The 19977-nt window shown below is 42.0% G+C and overlaps 1 protein-coding gene across 1 annotated transcript in view; it reads left to right on the forward strand.

The window, feature by feature from the left end:
- Window positions 1-204: 204 nt before the first annotated feature.
- Window positions 205-19977, forward strand: part of LOC146786073 (dehydrogenase/reductase SDR family member 4-like) — a 94317-nt gene continuing 74544 nt past the window's right edge. Inside the window, exons 1-2 of the mRNA XM_085635504.1 lie at window positions 205-310; window positions 10924-11096. Coding sequence (XP_085491630.1) covers window positions 10951-11096 — 146 coding nt within the window. The 5' untranslated portion in view covers window positions 205-310; window positions 10924-10950. The remainder of the gene's footprint in view (window positions 311-10923; window positions 11097-19977) is intronic.

Genomic DNA, 19977 nt, shown 5'->3' on the forward strand with positions numbered 1-19977 from the left:
GCAAGCTTCACCCTCATGAAGCTACACAGAATCTACTGAGCGCAACATCTTTTTCTCACCCTCGACCCGATAAGATAAGATAAGTCGTGCTTGGTGCAAGCAGCGCCGGAGATCGCTGCCACTCTCTCCCGCCCACTCTGATGTCCCACGTGTACATGTTTTTCACTCTCTAGCCGGGAGAGTTGTGAGTTCTCCAGAGTGTGGGAAGGACTAAAGAGGGCGCGGCGATGTAATAAAGCGCACGTTTCCAATAACCTGTTTCATAGCCATCTTCACTCCACCGCGCCGTGGACTCAGCACCGACTCACAGGTGAGAAAAGACGGGCAACTGACGTCACTATCCCTTTCTTTTATCTTTTCGAGGTGCCATAAAGCCTATCTTTGGACACTTTAGAAAAGAGGGGGACGTATTTGTTTTTCCAGCAGCAGGAGCGAGTTTCAATGATTCCCACAGGGTTCTTGGCCTGTTTCCCGTCATGTGAAGGGAGAGGGAACGTCCCGTTCTCTGCGCTGCGCGCGCGCACCTGCCTCTTTGTATTTCGTTTTCTTCTTCAGCGCGTAGTAGGTGAACCCTAAAACCCTCCGAGTCAGTGCACGGGCTGCAGAGAGCAGAGCTCTGGGTCAGAGGGCAGTAATGAGCTTGTGGTAAACACTCCAGGATACCAGAAATGCTTAGAAAGTAGTTTAATTCTACAACTGAGCTCAGGGCCTGGTGGTGTCTGTAAGAACAGCTGCAACTGAACTCCCAGAACTGCAGACACCACCAGGGTCCGATTGAGGCCAAAAAAGGCCCAAAGTGGCCCATATTTGAGGAGCGGGACCTTTCACAAAACATTGGTTAGTAAGAGGAGGTTAAATTTGGAGAAACGTGTGGCACATTTAGGCATTTTAAAGCTTGTACGGTCAGTATTCTTGGCGAAAAATGAAAATACTGTAGCTGTAAAAACTGAGGGGCAGATCTACAAGGAGGAGCCGCAGCGCGGCAACGCAAGCCCTTTGGCTGCGCCACGCTGCGGCACTTCCAAAGCACAGGAATGCGACACATTTATAATAATATGTCGCATCTCTGTGCTTCCCCTGCGCTGGCGCACAAACTGCAGCCATGCGCCGGCGCAGGCACCCTTGCACTATGGTGCAAGGATGCCTGCGTCATGGGGAGATTGTTTTTCTGCAGGAAGGAGCACCTTCCTGCACAAAAAAAATCACTACAGGCATTTTCCTCTCTCAATGCGTGCTTTAGAATGCAGCACACTTTATAAGAGGAAAAAACGAGGAGAAATTAAAACATTTCTCCTCGTTACGCCTTAGGCGTAGCATTGATACGCATTTCCAGATCTACGATTCCTCGTCAATCTGGAAATGTGTCCCGTTCCATGGGTGTTACATGGGAACACCCACAGGAACACTCATGGAACGCCCCTTCCACGCAAAGTGCTGCGCGTGAAGGGGCCATATTTACAAGGAGAGAAAAAGTCACGCAGGGTGGCTTTTCCTCTCCTTGTAAATATGGAGAAGTGAAATGAGCCTTCTGTACGTCACAAAAAGTGACGTACTGGTGGCGCAGGGGGCTTGTAAATCTGCCCCTGAATACTTATTCCAGTATCAGCGCCGTCTACAAGGTTGCAAGAATCCCACACCCAATCAACTAGGTCCTCGACCCTGAGTATAATTGTAATTGTATTTATATAGCGCTTACTACCCCTGACGAGGCATCAGAGCGCTTTTTGGTGAGTAGCACGCTACTCCGGAACCCAAAAAGGATTTGAGGTGAGTTAGTGTAGGAAAATATGACATTTATTTGAGCGGTGGACATGTGAGTCTGTTATTTGGGTTGAAAAGGAAAGTGGAGATCACATCAATCAGAAATCTAGGACAAAGCCAAGGGGCGAAAGGGGCTATGTCAGAATCCCTGGAAAAAGAACCTACAATTTCCAAAGAAAAGAGAAAAGGCAACTCTGAAATTCCTCCCCGTGACGATTCACTACGTGCAGGTTTCATAGAAAGAGACCTGTCATTTTCAGTGGAGGCTGCCTTTGCTTCGGCACCCTTTTTTATGATACCAGCAAGTAATTATAACCTATTATTCACTAGTATAATAAAAAATAAATATGTTCACCCTTGCTGCCGCCTGAGGCAGTAAATCAGCCTGATTATTGGCAACGCCTCACAGAGGCACCTGCAACAGCCATCACCGTGATTGACCAGGACTAACTATGTCCGAGCCTTAACCTCTGGATCCTGCCATACCTCAAAACCTCCCATTAGTGCTGTATTGTCACTGGTACAGGTAGCCCTGGGTGCTTTTGTCATAATCCCTGCCGTGCCCAAGGCTCCCCATCAGTCATGCTGTCAGCTCATCCTCTCCAGTCCCATCATGGGAGACGGAGACGGGTTGGTACGATCCTCATTCACTGGACCAAACCTTATGACAAGATGAGATGACAAGGCAAGAAACTGACATCTATAGCCTATGGGTCACTGTCCGGACTCCAACTTTGTGCTTCAGTTCTCAAGGCTGGAAGAAGCCGTGTACCTGCCCTGAGAGGCTACCCAGCACCATCAGCTGAAGCACAACAGGTCAGGGAGCTGAAGGTAAGTTAAATAAAACCCTGAGGAATGTTGTCCACTGGCTCCCAATCAACAAGAGAATCACCTTCAGGCTCCTCACACACGCCTACAAAGCTCTCCACAACGCCGGACCAGAAAATCCGAACCACCGCCTCTCTTTCCACGTACCCGCCAGACAACTTGGCTCCGTCTAACCTGCCTTGGCCTCCGTCCCACGGATCCACAAGACCAGAACTGGAGGAAGATCCTTCTTCTGCCTCGCTGCCAAAACCTAAAACACCCTGCAACGCCACCTCAGGCAATCCCCATCACTGACCCCATTCAGGAAGGACCTCAAGACCTGGCTCCTCCCCTGAACCTCCTCGCCCAGACGGATCAGCAGCCTCACCCCTCCCCCTCAGCGCCTTGAGACCCTCACAGGTGAGTACCCACACTATATAAATCCCTGATTGATTGATTGATTGAGAGTGTATGTGTGTGTGTGTATGAGTGATGGTGTAACTAAGAGTGATTGAGTGAGTTAGAGGGAGTGGGAATAAGTGAGACGAAGTTAGAATTAAAGAGTGAGTGCAAGTGATGTGAGCTAGAGTGGGAGACAGAGCGAGAATGAAGACGAGAGAAGGAGGTCATTCTTGGTATATTATGCCCGTAGGTACAATGCAGGTACATAAGCTGTAATTCTTAGCATACGAGACAGCTGTGGCAAAATGCTGCCGCTGACATACTGGGCATAAGTATTGGTACAAGGGGAACCTATGGCAAAATGCAGGCATTGGCACATTGGAGGTAATTCTTGGCATTTGGGAAAGGGCACCCATGGCAAAATGCTGGTGCTGGCACACCAGAGGTAATTTGTTGTCTATGGGACACCAGTGGTAAATGTATAGTATGTGATTTAGCGGCAAAGGCGTTGTCTGCTTAATTATAATTTTTTTGCATTTGCCACTTAATCCTTCACCTATTGCATAATATGCAGATTGTAAGGGGAAAAATTGCTTGTAGCTCTGTCAGTTTAAAAGTTACTAAAAACTTAGCAGCACATTTACATACACATTGGAAGGCCCCTCTCAAATGTTGACTGGTCATCTTTAAGTTGTTTATTGAGGTAGATGATTGTTAAACTGAAACTAATGAGATGAAACGTTTGCCCAGACTGAGTTACAATGTGCTTTAATAATGAAGCAAAACCATCACAAAAGGTTCATAATTTGTCTTTTCTTGCCCCAAAATGTAGTCAACCGTGGCGCATAATTTGGCCCTCCCCTACTGCATAATTCCAATGGCCCTGGTTATAACATATGAGCTGCAAGTAACAAAAGGACCTCTAAGCAGTAACCCGCTGACCTTTCTACATAAAATGTAAATCTGTGATCTGTAGGCTGCACGTTGTGCTTTGCCGCAGACATATAAACCCTCTCTGCTAACTTATGATGAGTCAAACCTGACTAGACAAAACACAGATCTCTCAGCAAAGTACATGCATAGAAAAAACTGGGCATGTGCTGGGTAAATTACTTAATTAAAAATGTAACTGGCCAGGTCGAGATGAAAATGTCCACAACACCTGACCTGTCCTTCCAGCGAGAACTTTCAACCTTTGTGCGCTCCCCCACCCCCTCCCGCTATGACCTAAATGTGAAGTCCTGGTGGAGGAGGGGGTTAGATGAAAGGTGAATGATATTGCTTCACTTCTGGGCCTTGCTGGTCCCTGATGGCAGAGGTTTTTTGGGGGGAGTTTTATATAGTGCAAACTAGACCCAAAGGTATCAGAGTGCTTTACATGAGCACCAGTTACATCACAGACAGACCCATTCATTTTTGTTAGGCACGGGGAGATTACGTGATTTGCCCAGAATCACAGAAAGTTGAGTGTCCCTGCCCAGACTCGAACCCGGTTCCACAGCTCCGAGGTTGACCCCCTAGCCGTTAAGCCACATTCTCCCCCTTTATTGAGCTGAGAACTGACAGCTAAGTGAGAATAGCCCAAAGGCCACAACAACCCCTAGCCTCTTCATACTCCTCCCCTCCCCACTCACCATGGTCTCACTGTGGTGGTTGGGGAAGAGAGCTGGGGAAGGACACTGCTTCCGGAGTCAGGTCCAGCCCCATGAGGGCTAAGCTAGCCTCCCAATGAGGATGCTGCAAACCCCCCATCCTTGCACCCGCCTCAAAACATAGCACTATGTTTTGCAAGCCTGTCCATGTCGGCCCCATATAGCAGTGTCCTGGGCAGGTAGGCAAGCATGGTGGTGGCTGGGTAGGACAATAGGACACGCTGTGGGCAGTTGACAAGGGCCCAAATAAAAGCGGGACCCTGCTGGCACTTAGTCGCTGGCCGATCGGCCCATGGCTGATAGCCCGCTTTGGCAGCCCGACCCTAGACACCACTCTGGAAGTGGAACGTAAGTCAAATACAAACACAAGTAGAATGTGGGACACATTGAAAGAAACAAGAGATCATACATAATAAGTAAAGCATGGAACATCGCCCCGCTTCCTAAACATAACGAGTGAAAATTCTTCACACGTGATATGAAGCATAAACATGCTACTGATAAAGGCAGCCATCACCCTACATTGTGGTTTATGTCATGGCGATCATCCCCAGTCATGAAGGTCGAAACGCCGTCGACCTGCACAAGCTAAATGTGGACTTTTGAAATATGACATGATTTTATAAATTCTTCCATATATGTATTGATTCATGCATAAAATCGTTTTGATTTCTTGTCCAGTACGCTGTAGCATTTTCTACTACCTTCACTTGCTTCACTTGTGCCATTTTAATGCTTTTTTATGAGCACAATATATTCACCTTTTCACTTAGTACACAACTTTAGAGCATGGTTGATGCTGCATTTTGATTTGTGAAGTTCAACTTGTATGTCTTTGCCGGAGTTATATTGCATTCAGTCCTGCTCCTGGGACTGTCTGTCTTTTTTTAATGTTTGCATTGGAATTACTTTACTTCTTGAATGTTTTCCCCCTCATTTTGTCCCCTTGTAGGTATGGCTTCTGCCCTGGGTTAGGCACATCGGCACAGTGTCTAAACCCACACTTGATTGTGGGGAAGTATACCATTGCTAGGCGCTATCCACTCTACCTGGCCTTTATGGACCTATCAGCTGCATTTGATAGTGTAAATAGGACTAAATTAATTTATAGCTTTATTCGAGATAAAAAACTCATAAAAGCAGGACTAAATTATGGCTGACCCTTTTAGATCTGGGAGTGGAAGTCCCCTCAATACATTCTCTATATACACTTCAAGAGAACTTAGGGGCCATGTTTAGGTTACAAACACACAGGGGAAACTTCAGACATCTTTCCCTTAGGCAGGAGTGCATCTTGGCTCCGCTGTTTTTCATTATTTACATCAATGAGTTAAGTGTTCACCTAAGGGCAGCAACTTCAGACATACCAAAAATACACAACATCCTGGTTCCGACATTATTATATGCGGATGACGCTGTCCTAATGGCCCACACCCCATGTACCCTGCGTATATTGAATAAATCTTTCATCAGATTTATGAGGAGTGTAGATTTGACAACTAATTTTGGGAAATCTCATTTAATAGCATGTGGCCCAGGAAAGAGAAATCTAGGGTTCTTGTGGGTTTTAGATCAGTCCATGAGATTTGTTCAAAATATCAGCTCTCGTGATGTTTCGTTTGATTCCCAGGCTCCCGGCAGTCTCAGGTTAATACAGCCCGTCTTAGGTTAAGTAGGGCTGCTGGGTCTTAATTTAATCTCACTTGTAAGGAAGTCAAGGGTTATATCCCTCCTTACTTGAAAATCTATAATTTGCAGTGTGTCCCTACAGCTATTTATGGGGCAGGGTTGTGGGGGTTCCATAATACTTCTCCCATTCAAGTGGAGGAAAACAGAATATGTAGGAGACTCCTAAATCCACCTCCAACTTTATTCTGCATTCAGAGTTCACCAACAATATGGTTGTGATGTAGTTAAGCTGGCGCCACTCCGTTGGGAATTAAGGTATGGTCCAGCCCGAAACAAAGCTTCAATAAGAAGGTCGTTTTGGATTGCCTCATGCAAGACAAGGGTATAGCTATACCCTGTCTGAAATATGTTAATAAGGTATTCAGGGATATTGGGCTCCACGAAATGTTTACTATTCCAACTAACTTAAAAAATCGAACAACCATCTAGTCAAGTCCCGTCATGTAGAGTTCTGGAGCTCTCAAAGAATAGAGGGTGTGTGTGTTTAATAGGTGCCATTCACAAAACTATTATATACTTTTAGCCTCAGGTGAGAATGCATTTGTTTTGCATTTGGAGCTCTTATGGTGGGAAAAGTCACTTCTTTATAGTTTAGGGCTGGCACAGTTCGGTGCCTTTTGTATTTTCCTGATGACTTGGGGGAGCAAAATACCAGCCTGCAGTAATTTTAGTTTTGGCTGTGTGAGGGAACATGTTTAGTAAAACGTGTTCTGGTGTGCGTGGTATCTCCCGCTCTATATTCCGCGCCACTTCTCCTGTCCCTCCCTGCCAGTAGATATCTAAAGACGGGCAACTCCACATCTTGTGTATCAAATTTGCCCCCTTTTCTCTACATCTTGGGCATTCCACATCTTCCCTGTGGAAGAACCAGTTAATTCTGTCTGGGGTAAAGTATGCCCTATGTAGTATGTAAAAACGAATCAGGCAAAATTTGGCGTTATGCGAAACTTTAGTGGCTCGTTGTAATATGTTTTCCCAGTCTTTGTCCTCTAACTTTCTGCCCAGGTCTTCCACCCTTTTAGTCCATAGCTCCTCAAGCGGGAACGTAGAGTCGCGCCTAATGGCCCTGTATAAACATGTGACCGCTTTCATGGTTGCCCCCGCCAGTCCTATGTATCTGCAGGTAGCATGTGTCGGTGGTTCTGTCGTCCCTGCCCCCCAATGTCTTGGCACTGCTCCTGTGACTGCTCCATAGGGCAAGAAATGTCCCTGCGGGATATCCCGTTCTGTGCTGAAGTCCTCAAATGTGAGTAATTCCCCATCTCTGTAGAAGTCCCCAATCTATACTCCTGCCTGTTCCCACTCCTCTAATCTCCCCCATTGCCCTCCATGTGGGAGCACTTCTAGCAGCTCAAGCGACAGCTCTGGTGAGTTTCGTCTCTCTCTTTTGTAGACATCTGCTCCAACACCGCTGGGTCACCCTGTGTTCATTAGTGTGTGTGTGTGCCTCAGCTTAAGTGTCCCCATTAGAGTGCCGAGCACCTCTGCTTTTTCTGGTGCAAAAAGGGAGCCTCCCTCTCTCCGGCGCCAGACTTCCCGCCACCCCTCGCGTGAGCCTCTGCAGCTGTCCTGCCGGGCACACCGAGTTCTTGCAGCCTGTTCCTTCTGTACCTAGAAAAACATAGGAAACCAAAGCAATAAAGCGCATTTGAATGCACTTCTTCGAAATGTTTTTGTTTTTGCTTGACGTCTCCTGTGAAGGGCCATGGAGGTGATGGGAAACACAAGCATTGGGGCCAGTCTCAGCATGAGCGGGAGGCTGAGCTAACAATCTCTTGACTCTTCGGCTGTTGCAGACGACCATTGATAAAGCGGTCAGCAAGGCACGAGGAATCACGCCGAAACCGCTCCTCTGTATGTTTGTGATTCAGCAGAAGGAAATGAACGAAACAGAAGATATCTTTAGGACACAGATCAAATGTTTTTTTTGGCACACATAAAAGATAATTTACGGTTTGCACCTCCTGATATGGAAGAATCTGAGGAGCATTTCTTTGCATGTTTTTTGGCTCTCAGATATTTGATTCTTTTCCAGTAAATGTAGCAATACCATGTCATCTGGAAAAAAAGATAAATAAGCATAGAAAAGCAGCCAGGTTTTTAGCAAAGAAATACGGGTTCGAAAAAATTGAAGATGAGGAGGGAGCAGCAATAACTAAGTGAACTACTTGTTGTTCAGCGGGTCTTCACACTCTGTCTTGGCTTTGGAAGATGCCTGGTCTTCAGGCAGTACAGATAAAAGATTGACGTGTCATTTGAAAGAGCTGATCCAGTCTCAATGTTGCTTTGATGCCACTCATACTGTGCAGTCGTTGCAAAACGTTTTCAAAATCCATTTGAAGTCATGCAGACAGGTGATGACCCTATTCCAAAATCAGCCTGGATGCAGCTCTGTTGTCTCGTGGCAGGTGTAGCTGAGTTCTTGGAAGTTCAATACAAGTCAGCACATGTTCTTTCTTCATTTTTCATTTCTAAGATATCTTTTGTTTAGTTCAGGTTTGAAAATGTGATAAAGAAATCACTGCAATATAAAGACAATTTTGCATTTTTTGACACGCCAGTTGTTCTTTCTTTAATTCGTGCTTTTTTTTCAAAGGGGCAGCAACAATTTCAACAATTTAGAAGACCCTTTCGGGGCAGGACCCATGCCTGGGGGGAGGTATTAATTCGTATTTTATTTCGGTATTAAAAAAAAACAGGCCTTTGCAACCACTGTTACAGAAAATTCGCCAAACCCTCCCAAAGCATGACTATATGTAGGCCATTTTGGTCTTGCCAGTTGGTGTCAGAAAATATAATTATCTGGCATTTTCTGATAGTTCCATATGCAAGAAGGAGAGAGATCTCTATTTTCTGTTCTCTTTTTGTTGGGAGAAGCCAAATTTAGAGTTAGGGCCAGATTTGAAACTCAAGTCTTTAAAACAAGTACTTGGTCCAACGTCCATTCAGGATGACAACATTTCAGTCTATTATTCAATTAACACGGCAAAGATTTTCTTTTTTAAAGAATATATATCGATTTTATAAAAGACTCACACAAAACCAACAAATCATAATATGACCTCTCCACCCATCGGGTCCACTGTGAGCTAGTGGTCATTTTTCAGAGGACTCTAAATCAGAGGTTTGCAATGGAGGACTTTATGGAGGTTCTGCCAGTGTACACCTTGCGCTTCCACATACTCTAAGTAAAGTCATGGAACCGCGAGTTACGGTGGTGCTTCCCTTACTCCAATTTCTAAATGAGGCCCTCAGTTAATTACACATCACCAGTAGGCATGCTTCTGGAAGGGCAGTCTGAACACTGATAAAAACCATAGACAAATGAGCTGATAATATGTTTTGCCATACATTTTCCCTAAGATCCATACTCAGTATGACAACTCCCTTCCCCATTTAAAAGTTGGTCTCTGTCTCCTTTAAGTGCACACATATTTCATCTCAGAGCTTCTACATATTAAATCACAGTGCCTACCCCATAATTAGTGTTTGTCCATTACATCAGGCTGTATCATAATCCGTAAACCCCCTGTCACTTAGATCTATGTGTCTCCCCCACACACCTATGATGTTTGACATTAGTTGAGGCTTTTGTTCTCTTTGCCAAAGATAGCCAAATTGGACAATAAATAAAGGTTTATTCTCCTTGCCCTCTCCCCCAGCATCAGTCAATTGTGCAGGGATTCTGGGCTGTGTCACCCTGCTGGTGGGGGAAGTGGTAGGAGTTATATGGGAAGCTGATGATGCCTCTACTCTAGCTTCTGGCCAAGTAGCCATCAATCCCTGGGATTTAACCTGCTACACCTTCTACTGTTAGGTTGAAGCTGCTTCTCCCAGCTTTTACAACTAAGCAAACACCACAGTCTGTCTGGCCATGGTTGCAGGTGGAGAGCCCTGTGGCAGACTCTTGCACACATTTGCTTCCCTACTGCTGCATCCACCCTCCCCCCAAATTTCCTTATATAAGTTTCAAAGGAGCTGGGAGCATGACTCTGTATTCAGGGGATAACCTGACAATCTGGCAGAAGTAAGTCGACTGGAATTGCTGTATTTCTGTGTTGCTTTTATCATGTGCCCCCTCCCCCCTTAGATATTCTGTGCTTTCCATTTCTAAGTGGATTAGTCCCACTTACTTGTAGTATTCTTCATTATTTGTTATTCTGTACTGTTTCTTTAATTGCCATGATTCTAGGTTAGAACCATGGTTATGTCATGTATGGTGGGGTTCTGCCAAGGCAGTTATCGGCTGACCTTAAACTTGTTAAGTCGCTTTCTTGTCAGCCTTGCTTTCCTGTAATTTGCTTTATTGGATGTATGGCCAATAAATCTGCTTTGGATCATAACAGCGTCTTCTCAACTTTGTGGACAACCACCTTGCTACATTACTGTTTTGGACTTTCCAACACTCTCACCTTGGGTGGTATATCAAAACTGAGAAACTGCAAGGGGGAATAACGAGGAGAAGAACCGCAGGTAGGGGACAAGAGAGCAATTATCACTTAATATTTTCAGAAGATCCTGTAGCATTTTGCAGTTATAGTGTACTTGTTTCTGTTGTGGTTCTCAACCAAGCATCTAATTGTGATAATGACATTTTGTATTTACTCCACAGGAACAGGTTACCAGTCTCAGGGGTGAGATGTATTCACTGATCAAATCTAAGGGGACTCTTTGGCTATCAACGCTAACAAGTCTTTGCTGTTCATCGAGGAGGAGCAGCAGGGCAGCAGAGGGGAGCGCCATGCATGCTGGGAAGGTGGCGGTGATGACGGCCTCCACTAAGGGGTAATTAACCACTGCAAAGAGAAAATATCTGAATGTTGTGATGAGATCATTGGGATAGAGGGCAGAGATAATAAAAGTGCATGTGGGTACAAGCTTGACTGATTCCTGATGCTCACACAAAACTAGCAGCAATCTTTATGCATCCTATTCAGGGCGGGCGCTAGGCATGGGCAGTGTGGGCTACTGCCCAGGGCACTGCGTCTGTTCACATGCAAGTGGGGCCTCACAGCAGTGCCTTTAAAAAAACTCTGTTATAATGGTGGTGCGGGACTGTGAGGTCTAGGGGAGGGCGCCCCCTCGCCTGGGCCGAACAGGCTTAAGTGATCTAATTGTTGCATCTGCATGGGAACAGCGATTAGATGCGGACGCGAAGTGCCCTTTAGTGTGAAGAGAGACCAGACCCTGCCTGAATGGAAAGCAGGGTATCCTGCAGGTCTCAAACTACAAGGCAGAATCACATTGCATCACAATGAATATTGCTAACCTTATAGGGTTGTCACATCTCAAAGAGAAAAATAACCACCATTTGTTGTGTTTGTAGGAGTCTGCAAAGGGCAGGACAATTTACTTAACAGCCTCAGTTGTGAATTTCGATTCATTAAAGTTTTGTGAGCCCTGAAATTTGCACAAGTAAAGTGCTAACAGTATAAATATGGGCACTGTTAAATAAACGAAGCCACTGCAATACAAGAGCAAAGGTGATCGAGTGACTGCTTCTGGGTTGACGGAGTTGCTTACACTCACTGGCCGTTAAAGCTAGCTAGCCCGCTACTATGAGTTTATCAAACTTAATGCTATGTTTTCTTATGTTATGTTATGCTATGCAATGCTATGTTTTGTTATGCTATGCTATGTTTTGTGTATGCTATGCTATGTTTTGTTATGCTATGTTTTGTTTTGTTATGCTATGCTATGTTTTGTTATGCTATGCTATGTTTTGCTTTGTTATGCTATGCTATGTTTTGTTGTGTTTTGCTATGCTGTTTGTTTTGTTATGCTATGCTATGTTTTGTTATGCTATGCTATGCTTTGTTTTGTTGTGTTTTGTTATGCTATGCTATGTTTTGTTGTGTGTTGCTATGCTATGTTTTGTTATGTTATGCTATGATATGTTTTGTTATGCTATGTTTTCTTATGTTTTGTTATGCTATGCTTTGTTATGCTATGTTTGTTTTGTTATGCTATGCTATATTTTGTTTAGTTATGCTATGCTATGTTTTGTTGTGTTTTGTTATGTTATGCTATGTTTTGTTATGCTATGCTACGTTGTGTTTTGTAATGCTATGCTATGTTTTGTTTTGTTATGCTATGTTTTGTTGTGTTTTGTTATGCTATACTATGTTTTGTTATGCTATGTTTTGTTTTGTTATGCTATGCTATGTTTTGTGTTTTGTCATGTTATGCTACGTTTTGTTATGCTATGCTATGTTTTGCTATGCTATGCTTTGTTTTGTTATGCTATGCTATGTTTTGTTATGCTATGCTATGTTTTGTTGTGTTTTGTTATGCTATGCTATGTTTTGTTATGCTCTGCTATGCTTTGTTGTGTTTTGCTATGCTGTGTTTTGTTATGTTATGCTATGATGTTTTGTTTTGTTGTGTTTTGTTATGCTATGCTTTGTTATGCCATGCTATGTTTTGTTGTGTTTTGTTATGCTATGCTATGTTTTGTTATGCTATGCTATGTTGTGTTTTGTTATGCTATGCTATGTTTTCTTATGCTATGCTGTTTTGTTGTGTTTTGCTATGCTGTGCTTTGTTTTGTTATGCTATGTTTTGTTGTGTTTTGTTATGCTATGCTATGTTTTGTTTTGTTATGCTATGCTATGTTTTGTTGTGTTTTGGTATGCTATGTTTTGTTATGCTATGTTTTATTTTGCTATGCTATGCTTTGTTATGCTATGGTATGTTTTGTTGTGTTTTGTTATGCTATACTATGTTTTGTTATGCTATGTTTTGTGTTTTCTTATGCTATGCTATGTTTTATTTTGTTATGCTATGCTATGTTATGCTATTTTTTGTTATGCTATGCTATGTTTTGTTATGCTATGCTATGTTTTGTTTTGTTATGCTTTGTTATGCTATGCTATGTTTTGTTTTGATATTTGTTGTTGATATGCTATTTTTTGTTGTGTTTTGTTATGCTATACTATGTTTTGTTATGTTACGCTATGTTTTGTTATGCTATGCTACGTTGTGTTTTGTTATGCTATGCTATGTTTTGTTTTGTTATGCTATGTTTTGTTGTGTTTTGTTATGCTAAACTATGTTTTGTTATGCTATGTTTTGTTTTGTTTTGCTATGCTTTGTGTTTTATCATGTTATGCTACGTTTTGTTATGCTATGCTATGTTTTGCTATGCTATGCTTTGTTTTGTTATGCTATGCTATGTTTTGTTATGCTATGCTATGTTTTGTTGTGTTTTCTTATGCTATGCTATGTTTTGTTATGCTCTGCGATGTTTTGTTGTGTTTTGCTATGCTGTGTTTTGTTATGTTATGCTATGATGTTTTGTTGTGTTTTGTTATGCTATGCTTTGTTATGCTATGCTATGTTTTGTTCTCTTTTGTTATGCTATGCTATGTTGTGTTTTGTTATGCTATGCTATGTTTTCTTATGCTATGCTGTTTTGTTGTGTTTTGCTATGCTGTGCTTTGTTTTGTTATGCTATGTTTTGTTGTGTTTTGTTATGCTATGCTATGTTTGTTTTGTTATGCTATGCTATGTTTTGTTGTGTTTTGGTATGCTATGCTTTGTTATGCTATGTTTTGTTTTGCTATGCTATGCTTTGTTATGCTATGGTATGTTTTGTTGTGTTTTGTCATGCTATACTATGTTTTGTTATGCTATGTTTTGTGTTTTCTTATGCTATGCTATGTTTTATTTTGTTATGCTATGCTATGCTATTTTTTGTTATGCTATGCTATGTTTTGTTATGCTATGCTATGTTTTGTTTTGTTATGCTTTGTTATGCTATGCTATGTTTTGTTATGATATTTTTTGTTGCTATGCTATTTTTTGTTGTGTTTTGTTATGCTATACTATGTTTTGTTATGCTATGCTTTGTTGTGTTTTGCTATGCTATGCTTTGTTTTGTTATGCTATGCTATGTTTTATGATGCTATGCTATGTTTTGTTGTGTTTTGTTATGCTAGGATTTGTTTTGTTATGCTATGCTATGTTTTGTTGTGTTTTGGTATGCTATGTTTTGTTATGCTATGTTTTGTTTTGCTATGCTATGCTTTGTTATGCTATGGTATGTTTTGTTGTGTTTTGTTATGCTATACTATGTTTTGTTATGCTATGTTTTGTGTTTTCTTATGCTATGCTATGTTTTATTTTGTTATGCTATGCTATGTTATGCTATTTTTGTTATGCTATGCTATGTTTTGTTATGCTATGCTATGTTTTGTTTTGTTATGCTTTGTTATGCTATGCTATGTTTTGTTTTGATATTTGTTGTTGATATGCTATTTTTTGTTGTGTTTTGTTATGCTATACTATGTTTTGTTATGTTACGCTATGTTTTGTTATGCTATGCTACGTTGTGTTTTGTTATGCTATGCTATGTTTTGTTTTGTTATGCTATGTTTTGTTGTGTTTTGTTATGCTATACTATGTTTTGTTATGCTATGTTTTGTTTTGTTTTGCCATGCTTTGTGTTTTATCATGTTATGCTACGTTTTGTTATGCTATGCTATGTTTTGCTATGCTATGCTTTGTTTTGTTATGCTATGCTATGTTTTGTTATGCTATGCTATGTTTTGTTGTGTTTTCTTATGCTATGCTATGTTTTGTTATGCTCTGCTATGTTTTGTTGTGTTTTGCTATGCTGTGTTTTGTTATGTTATGCTATGATGTTTTGTTGTGTTTTGTTATGCTATGCTTTGTTATGCTATGCTATGTTTTGTTGTCTTTTGTTATGCTATGCTATGTTTTGTTATGCTATGCTATGTTGTGTTTTGTTATGCTATGCTATGTTTTCTTATGCTATGCTGTTTTGTTGTGTTTTGCTATGCTGTGCTTTGTTTTGTTATGCTATGTTTTGTTGTGTTTTGTTATGCTATGCTATGTTTTGTATTGTTATGCTATGCTATGTTTTGTTGTGTTTTGGTATGCTATGCTTTGTGATGCTATGTTTTGTTTTGCTATGCTATGCTTTGTTATGCTATGGTATGTTTTGTTGTGTTTTGTTATGCTATACTATGTTTTGTTATGCTATGTTTTGTGTTTTCTTATGCTATGTTTTATTTTGTTATGCTATGCTATTTTTTGTTATGCTATGCTATGTTTTGTTATGCTATGCTATGTTTTGTTTTGTTATGCTTTGTTATGCTATGCTATGTTTTGTTATGATATTTTTTGTTGCTATGCTATTTTTTGTTGTGTTTTGTTATGCTATACTATGTTTTGTTATGCTATGCTTTGTTGTGTTTTGCTATGCTATGCTTTGTTTTGTTATGCTATGCTATGTTTTATGATGCTATGCTATGTTTTGTTGTGTTTTGTTATGCTATGCTTTGTTTTGTTATGCTATGTTTTGTTATGCTATACTATGTTATATTATGCTATACTATGCTATGTTAAGATTTGTTATGTTATGTTAGGCTAGGCTATGTTTTGTTATGTTATGTTATGTTATGTTATGTTATGTTAAGTTATGGTATGCTAGGCAATGGTATGCAACGCTAGGCTATGTTTTATTATGTCAAAGGCAAAGCTGGCTGACGGCAAGTTGTGTATCCTCTTGAGTGCATACGTGAATGAGAACGAGTCAGGAGAGAAAACAGAGGAAATAAGATGCAGTTTTCAGAGAATGAGATTTGAGAGGAACAGGGAGGCATTCGGCGTCGAGGGAACGGGATCAGAACGCTGTGCAAAAGTGCCATGTGTAAGGATTAGGCTATGCTATGTAATATGTAACTTCGGGCACTAGAGTGTTGCTGCAACTGAAAGAGTAAGGAGTGACGGGAGTGGAACAGAGCAGCAAGCGACGAACATAGGGGGTGACAGATCATAGGGGAAAGGTAAAAGAATAGAGACTAGAAGGGACTAGGCAATCGTCAGCAAACTGTACAGAAGACACTACACAGGAGAGTATGAAAGCGTAGACAGTAGGACAGCGGGGAAGGAGAAACAGCAGGAAAGGGAGGAGAGAAGGACCAAAGGACATACAAGAGGGAGAACGAGCAGGAAAGGGAGGAGAGAATGGCTAGAGGACATAGGGGGGGGGGAGAAATGCAGTTGTGTAAACACGGAAGTATTCCACACATTAATGTCGGTATGTTTAACGCATATCAAAGAACTCGGCTGGTAGAGGGCCCGGTGCTGACAGACCTGTTACCCGCTTTTACATAACACAAAATTAGAACATTTCCTGCAAGTGAAGTAAACTAAAGTAATTAAAAACATTGCGTTTGCGATCAAACATCAAAGCGGCGAAAGTGAAAGTAATGGAGCAGAGCATCAAAGGGCTGGGTAAGAAGGGAGGGGGGAATGCAAGGGTCAAAGCGGCTAAAGTGAAAGTAATCGAGCAGAGCATCAAAGGGCTGGGTGAGAAGGGAGGGGGGAATGCAATGAGCAGAGGAGCAGCTGTGCACGTGCATGTGATCGTGCACTCAAGGTTTAGGCCAGCCAAAAGACTGTGGGTAGCACTTTGAAAATCCCACATATAAAATGTCTCTTCAAGCCTTTGGCTCGCGAGACCTAAAAATAACCACCATTTGTTGTGTTTGTAGGAGTCTGCAAAGGGCAGGACAATTTACAAAATAGTTTTTTAAAACATTTGTATGTATTCATTTGTAACATGACTTTTCCACCTCTGTTTAACTTTAGTCAGGGATAATAATAATAATAATAATAATAATAATAATAATAATAATAATAAAGAGATTTCTAGAGCGCATAGCTACCTCATATGAGGTGTCCCAGCACTAGGTATTGGTATCCGCCAGCCTGTCTAGAGTATTAAGCCCCTTTACATCCTGAAAAGAAAAAAGGCAGCGTCTTCCCCAGTTTTGGCCCTAAGTAGCCAAACGAGCTCCCACCCGTGCCCACTTTCATACCTCTGGGAACAATGGCCAACCCATCTCCTGTCGATCATATTCCTCGCCGGTATGTAAGGTCTAACCAATGATTTCAAGTACTGTGGGCATTAGCTATTCAGAGCTTTGTAGCAATAATGCAAGGCTTCACATGAGGCTCTCTGTCTCAGTGGCAGCCAATGAAGCGGCTTAAGTGCAGCCCCTATAGAGATCACGCCTTGACAGATCCAGTAGGAGCTGGGCCGCCGCGTTCTGCACTCTCTGGAGTCTCTTTATCCTACCCTGTGTAACTCTAAGATATACAACATTGTAGTAGTCGAGCCTCGACACAATCAAGTCCCGCACTACTGTCTTTCTAGCCGACTCTGGTAAGACACACAACATTTTCCTCGGCATTTTGAGAAGTCTGAAGCCTTTTCAGCAACTGCAGTGATTTGACTGTCAAAAGACAGCTTTTCATCTACCCAGATGCAGAAATTCTTGACCTTAGATTTAGGATCGGGTACTGGACCCAGCTCCTTAGGCCACCATGCTGTAGACCAGGTGTTTGACTGATTGACGAGGGTCAAAACCTCTGTCTTTGCCCCATTCAATTTGAGGCAATTCATGTCCATCCATCTGGCAACCTCTGCCAGGCAGAGGCACAGGGATCACTGACGTAGATCTAGAACACATTTAAAAGTACTTTCTATTCATACCTGCTGTTTGAAGTATGTACAGGTAAGGGTTAAAAATACCCGCTTTAAGACAGTTTGCTTCTTTTTGTTCAGGCTGGGACATTAAAAACCGGTGGTGTTGGTATAAAACCGGCCAAGTTGCAATCCTACTCACCCAGGATGAAGGACAAGGGTAAGAACAGAGAATGAGGTGCAGTAAATATAAAGGTGGTAAGACAAAGGAAAGAAACAAGATAAAAGGTGGGGCGAGGTGACAGGGGAAAAGTACAGCAGAAAGGTGAGAGATGAGTGCAATGTGGGCAGAACAACAACAAAGAGCAAGAAGCTTGAGGAAACTGGGGAAGAAGAGCAGTGTCTGTAACTGGCAGAATCAGTGAGAGAAGGGAAGAGTCTGTGGGCATTGTTACTAACATTTTGCACTGAGTTTGCGTCACAGAAGCACGGCTGGTTTTAGCAATGGGGGCACAGTGTTTGTTTGCGCCCCCCAATAACCTCCTTCGTTATTGATTCCCTCACTACCCCCCTTTAACAGTGCGCATCAAGCCTCCATAACAACTCTCTCCCACATGCTTTTTTTTGTTTTATAGGAACACTCATGTAAGTGCAGGGTGTCAGAACACTTCACATCACACACACAGAAACCATGAATCACATATAAATCAGTGTATAGGAACACTACAAGGTGTAGAAGTCACGTGTCATCCATACTAGTAGGCTGTATAGTTTAAAAGTGCTTGGTCTGGAGAAGCACAAACTCAGAATTCAAAACATAACCCCATGGTTGGGGGTTGTCTTAACTTATAATAATTGATTTCTACCCAAATCAACCTTTATGTGACATTAGGATAATGAAAGACTGGGCAAGAAAACACAATGTTCTAACCTATACCTTGCAGTGTACATGCAGCTTTTTGATGACCGTTGATAAGTGACTGTTCTATATTAGGATTTTAACTTATAAACTGCAAGTAACAAGAGGATCTCTGTGACAAAAGCAGTAACCTACTGTCCTATTTACATGATATGCACTTCTGTGATCTGCATGGGGCACGTTCTTTGCAGCAGGCATGTTAACCCTCTGTGCTACCTTATGATGAGTCAAAACTCCCACTAGACAAGCCTCTGATCTCTCTCCAACAGATTACCAGAGTTATCTTGGCTTTTCTATTGTTGTCTGGCTATTGCTGGAGGCAAAGAGGCTGCAGCAGGTGCTTTTACATCCACAATATATTTGAAAAAAGGGCGCCCCGAAGTTAGCGCCTGATGCTGTGGCTCCAGTCGCACCGCCTTAGAGTTAGCCCTGCACAGAAGTGACACAAATTAGTGCAGCATGTTTATTTGAAATGTACTTTCAGGCGCACAACTTGTTTTGCATTGGAAAGTGTAGTATCCTGGTCTGGTATGGTTAAGATGTGCCAGTGGAATGCTGACAGTGTGATGCTGGATGGAATGTTGGGAGTGGGAATGGACAGTTGGAGAAGGGCTGAGCACCTGGAAGGTTGCTCCTGGTGGGGCTAATTACCTGTTGAATACCTGTTCTATACTGGCTTATTTACAACTAATCTACATCTTGTAATCAACCTCAATAAATCTACATGAAACTACTTCTTGGATCCTGGCTTGATTACTACAATTTTATGGCACCTGAAAGTAATGCAAAGCACCACCTACTGCTCGTTTGCGTTACTTTGTGTGAAAGTTGTCTTCTATGGGTGGTATATGAGCGTTTTCTTGCAATCACCCATGGTTTCTGATGCACAACTCTATCTAGTACACAGGGTTTTGCATAAAAAATATCTCTCTTTTGACATTGGCATTTTAGAGGAGAAATGTTTTTATTTCTCCAAGCTTTTCCAACTTTGCATGTGTGCCCCACTGTACAGCACAAATAAAAAGTAGGAAAACTATAAAACTTAGTCTAAGCACAGAATTTTCCACTGGAAAGATATAATTCCAGTACAAAACCTACGCTAGACTGGCACAGACACTTGCACTAAGGTTAGGATGACCAAACGTTCCAAATTTCCCCGTAAAGTCCTGGTTTTCAGAGGACTATCCTGACGTCCTAACATGCTTCTTAATTTTAAATACATGTCTGGGTTTTGCGGACCAAGGTCAAGTCATTGTGCAAAGCAGAATTGAAAGCTATGTTATCGTCCC

The sequence above is a fragment of the Triturus cristatus genome, chromosome 11, assembly GCF_964204655.1.
Source record: "Triturus cristatus chromosome 11, aTriCri1.1, whole genome shotgun sequence".
NCBI lineage: Eukaryota > Metazoa > Chordata > Amphibia > Caudata > Salamandridae > Triturus > Triturus cristatus.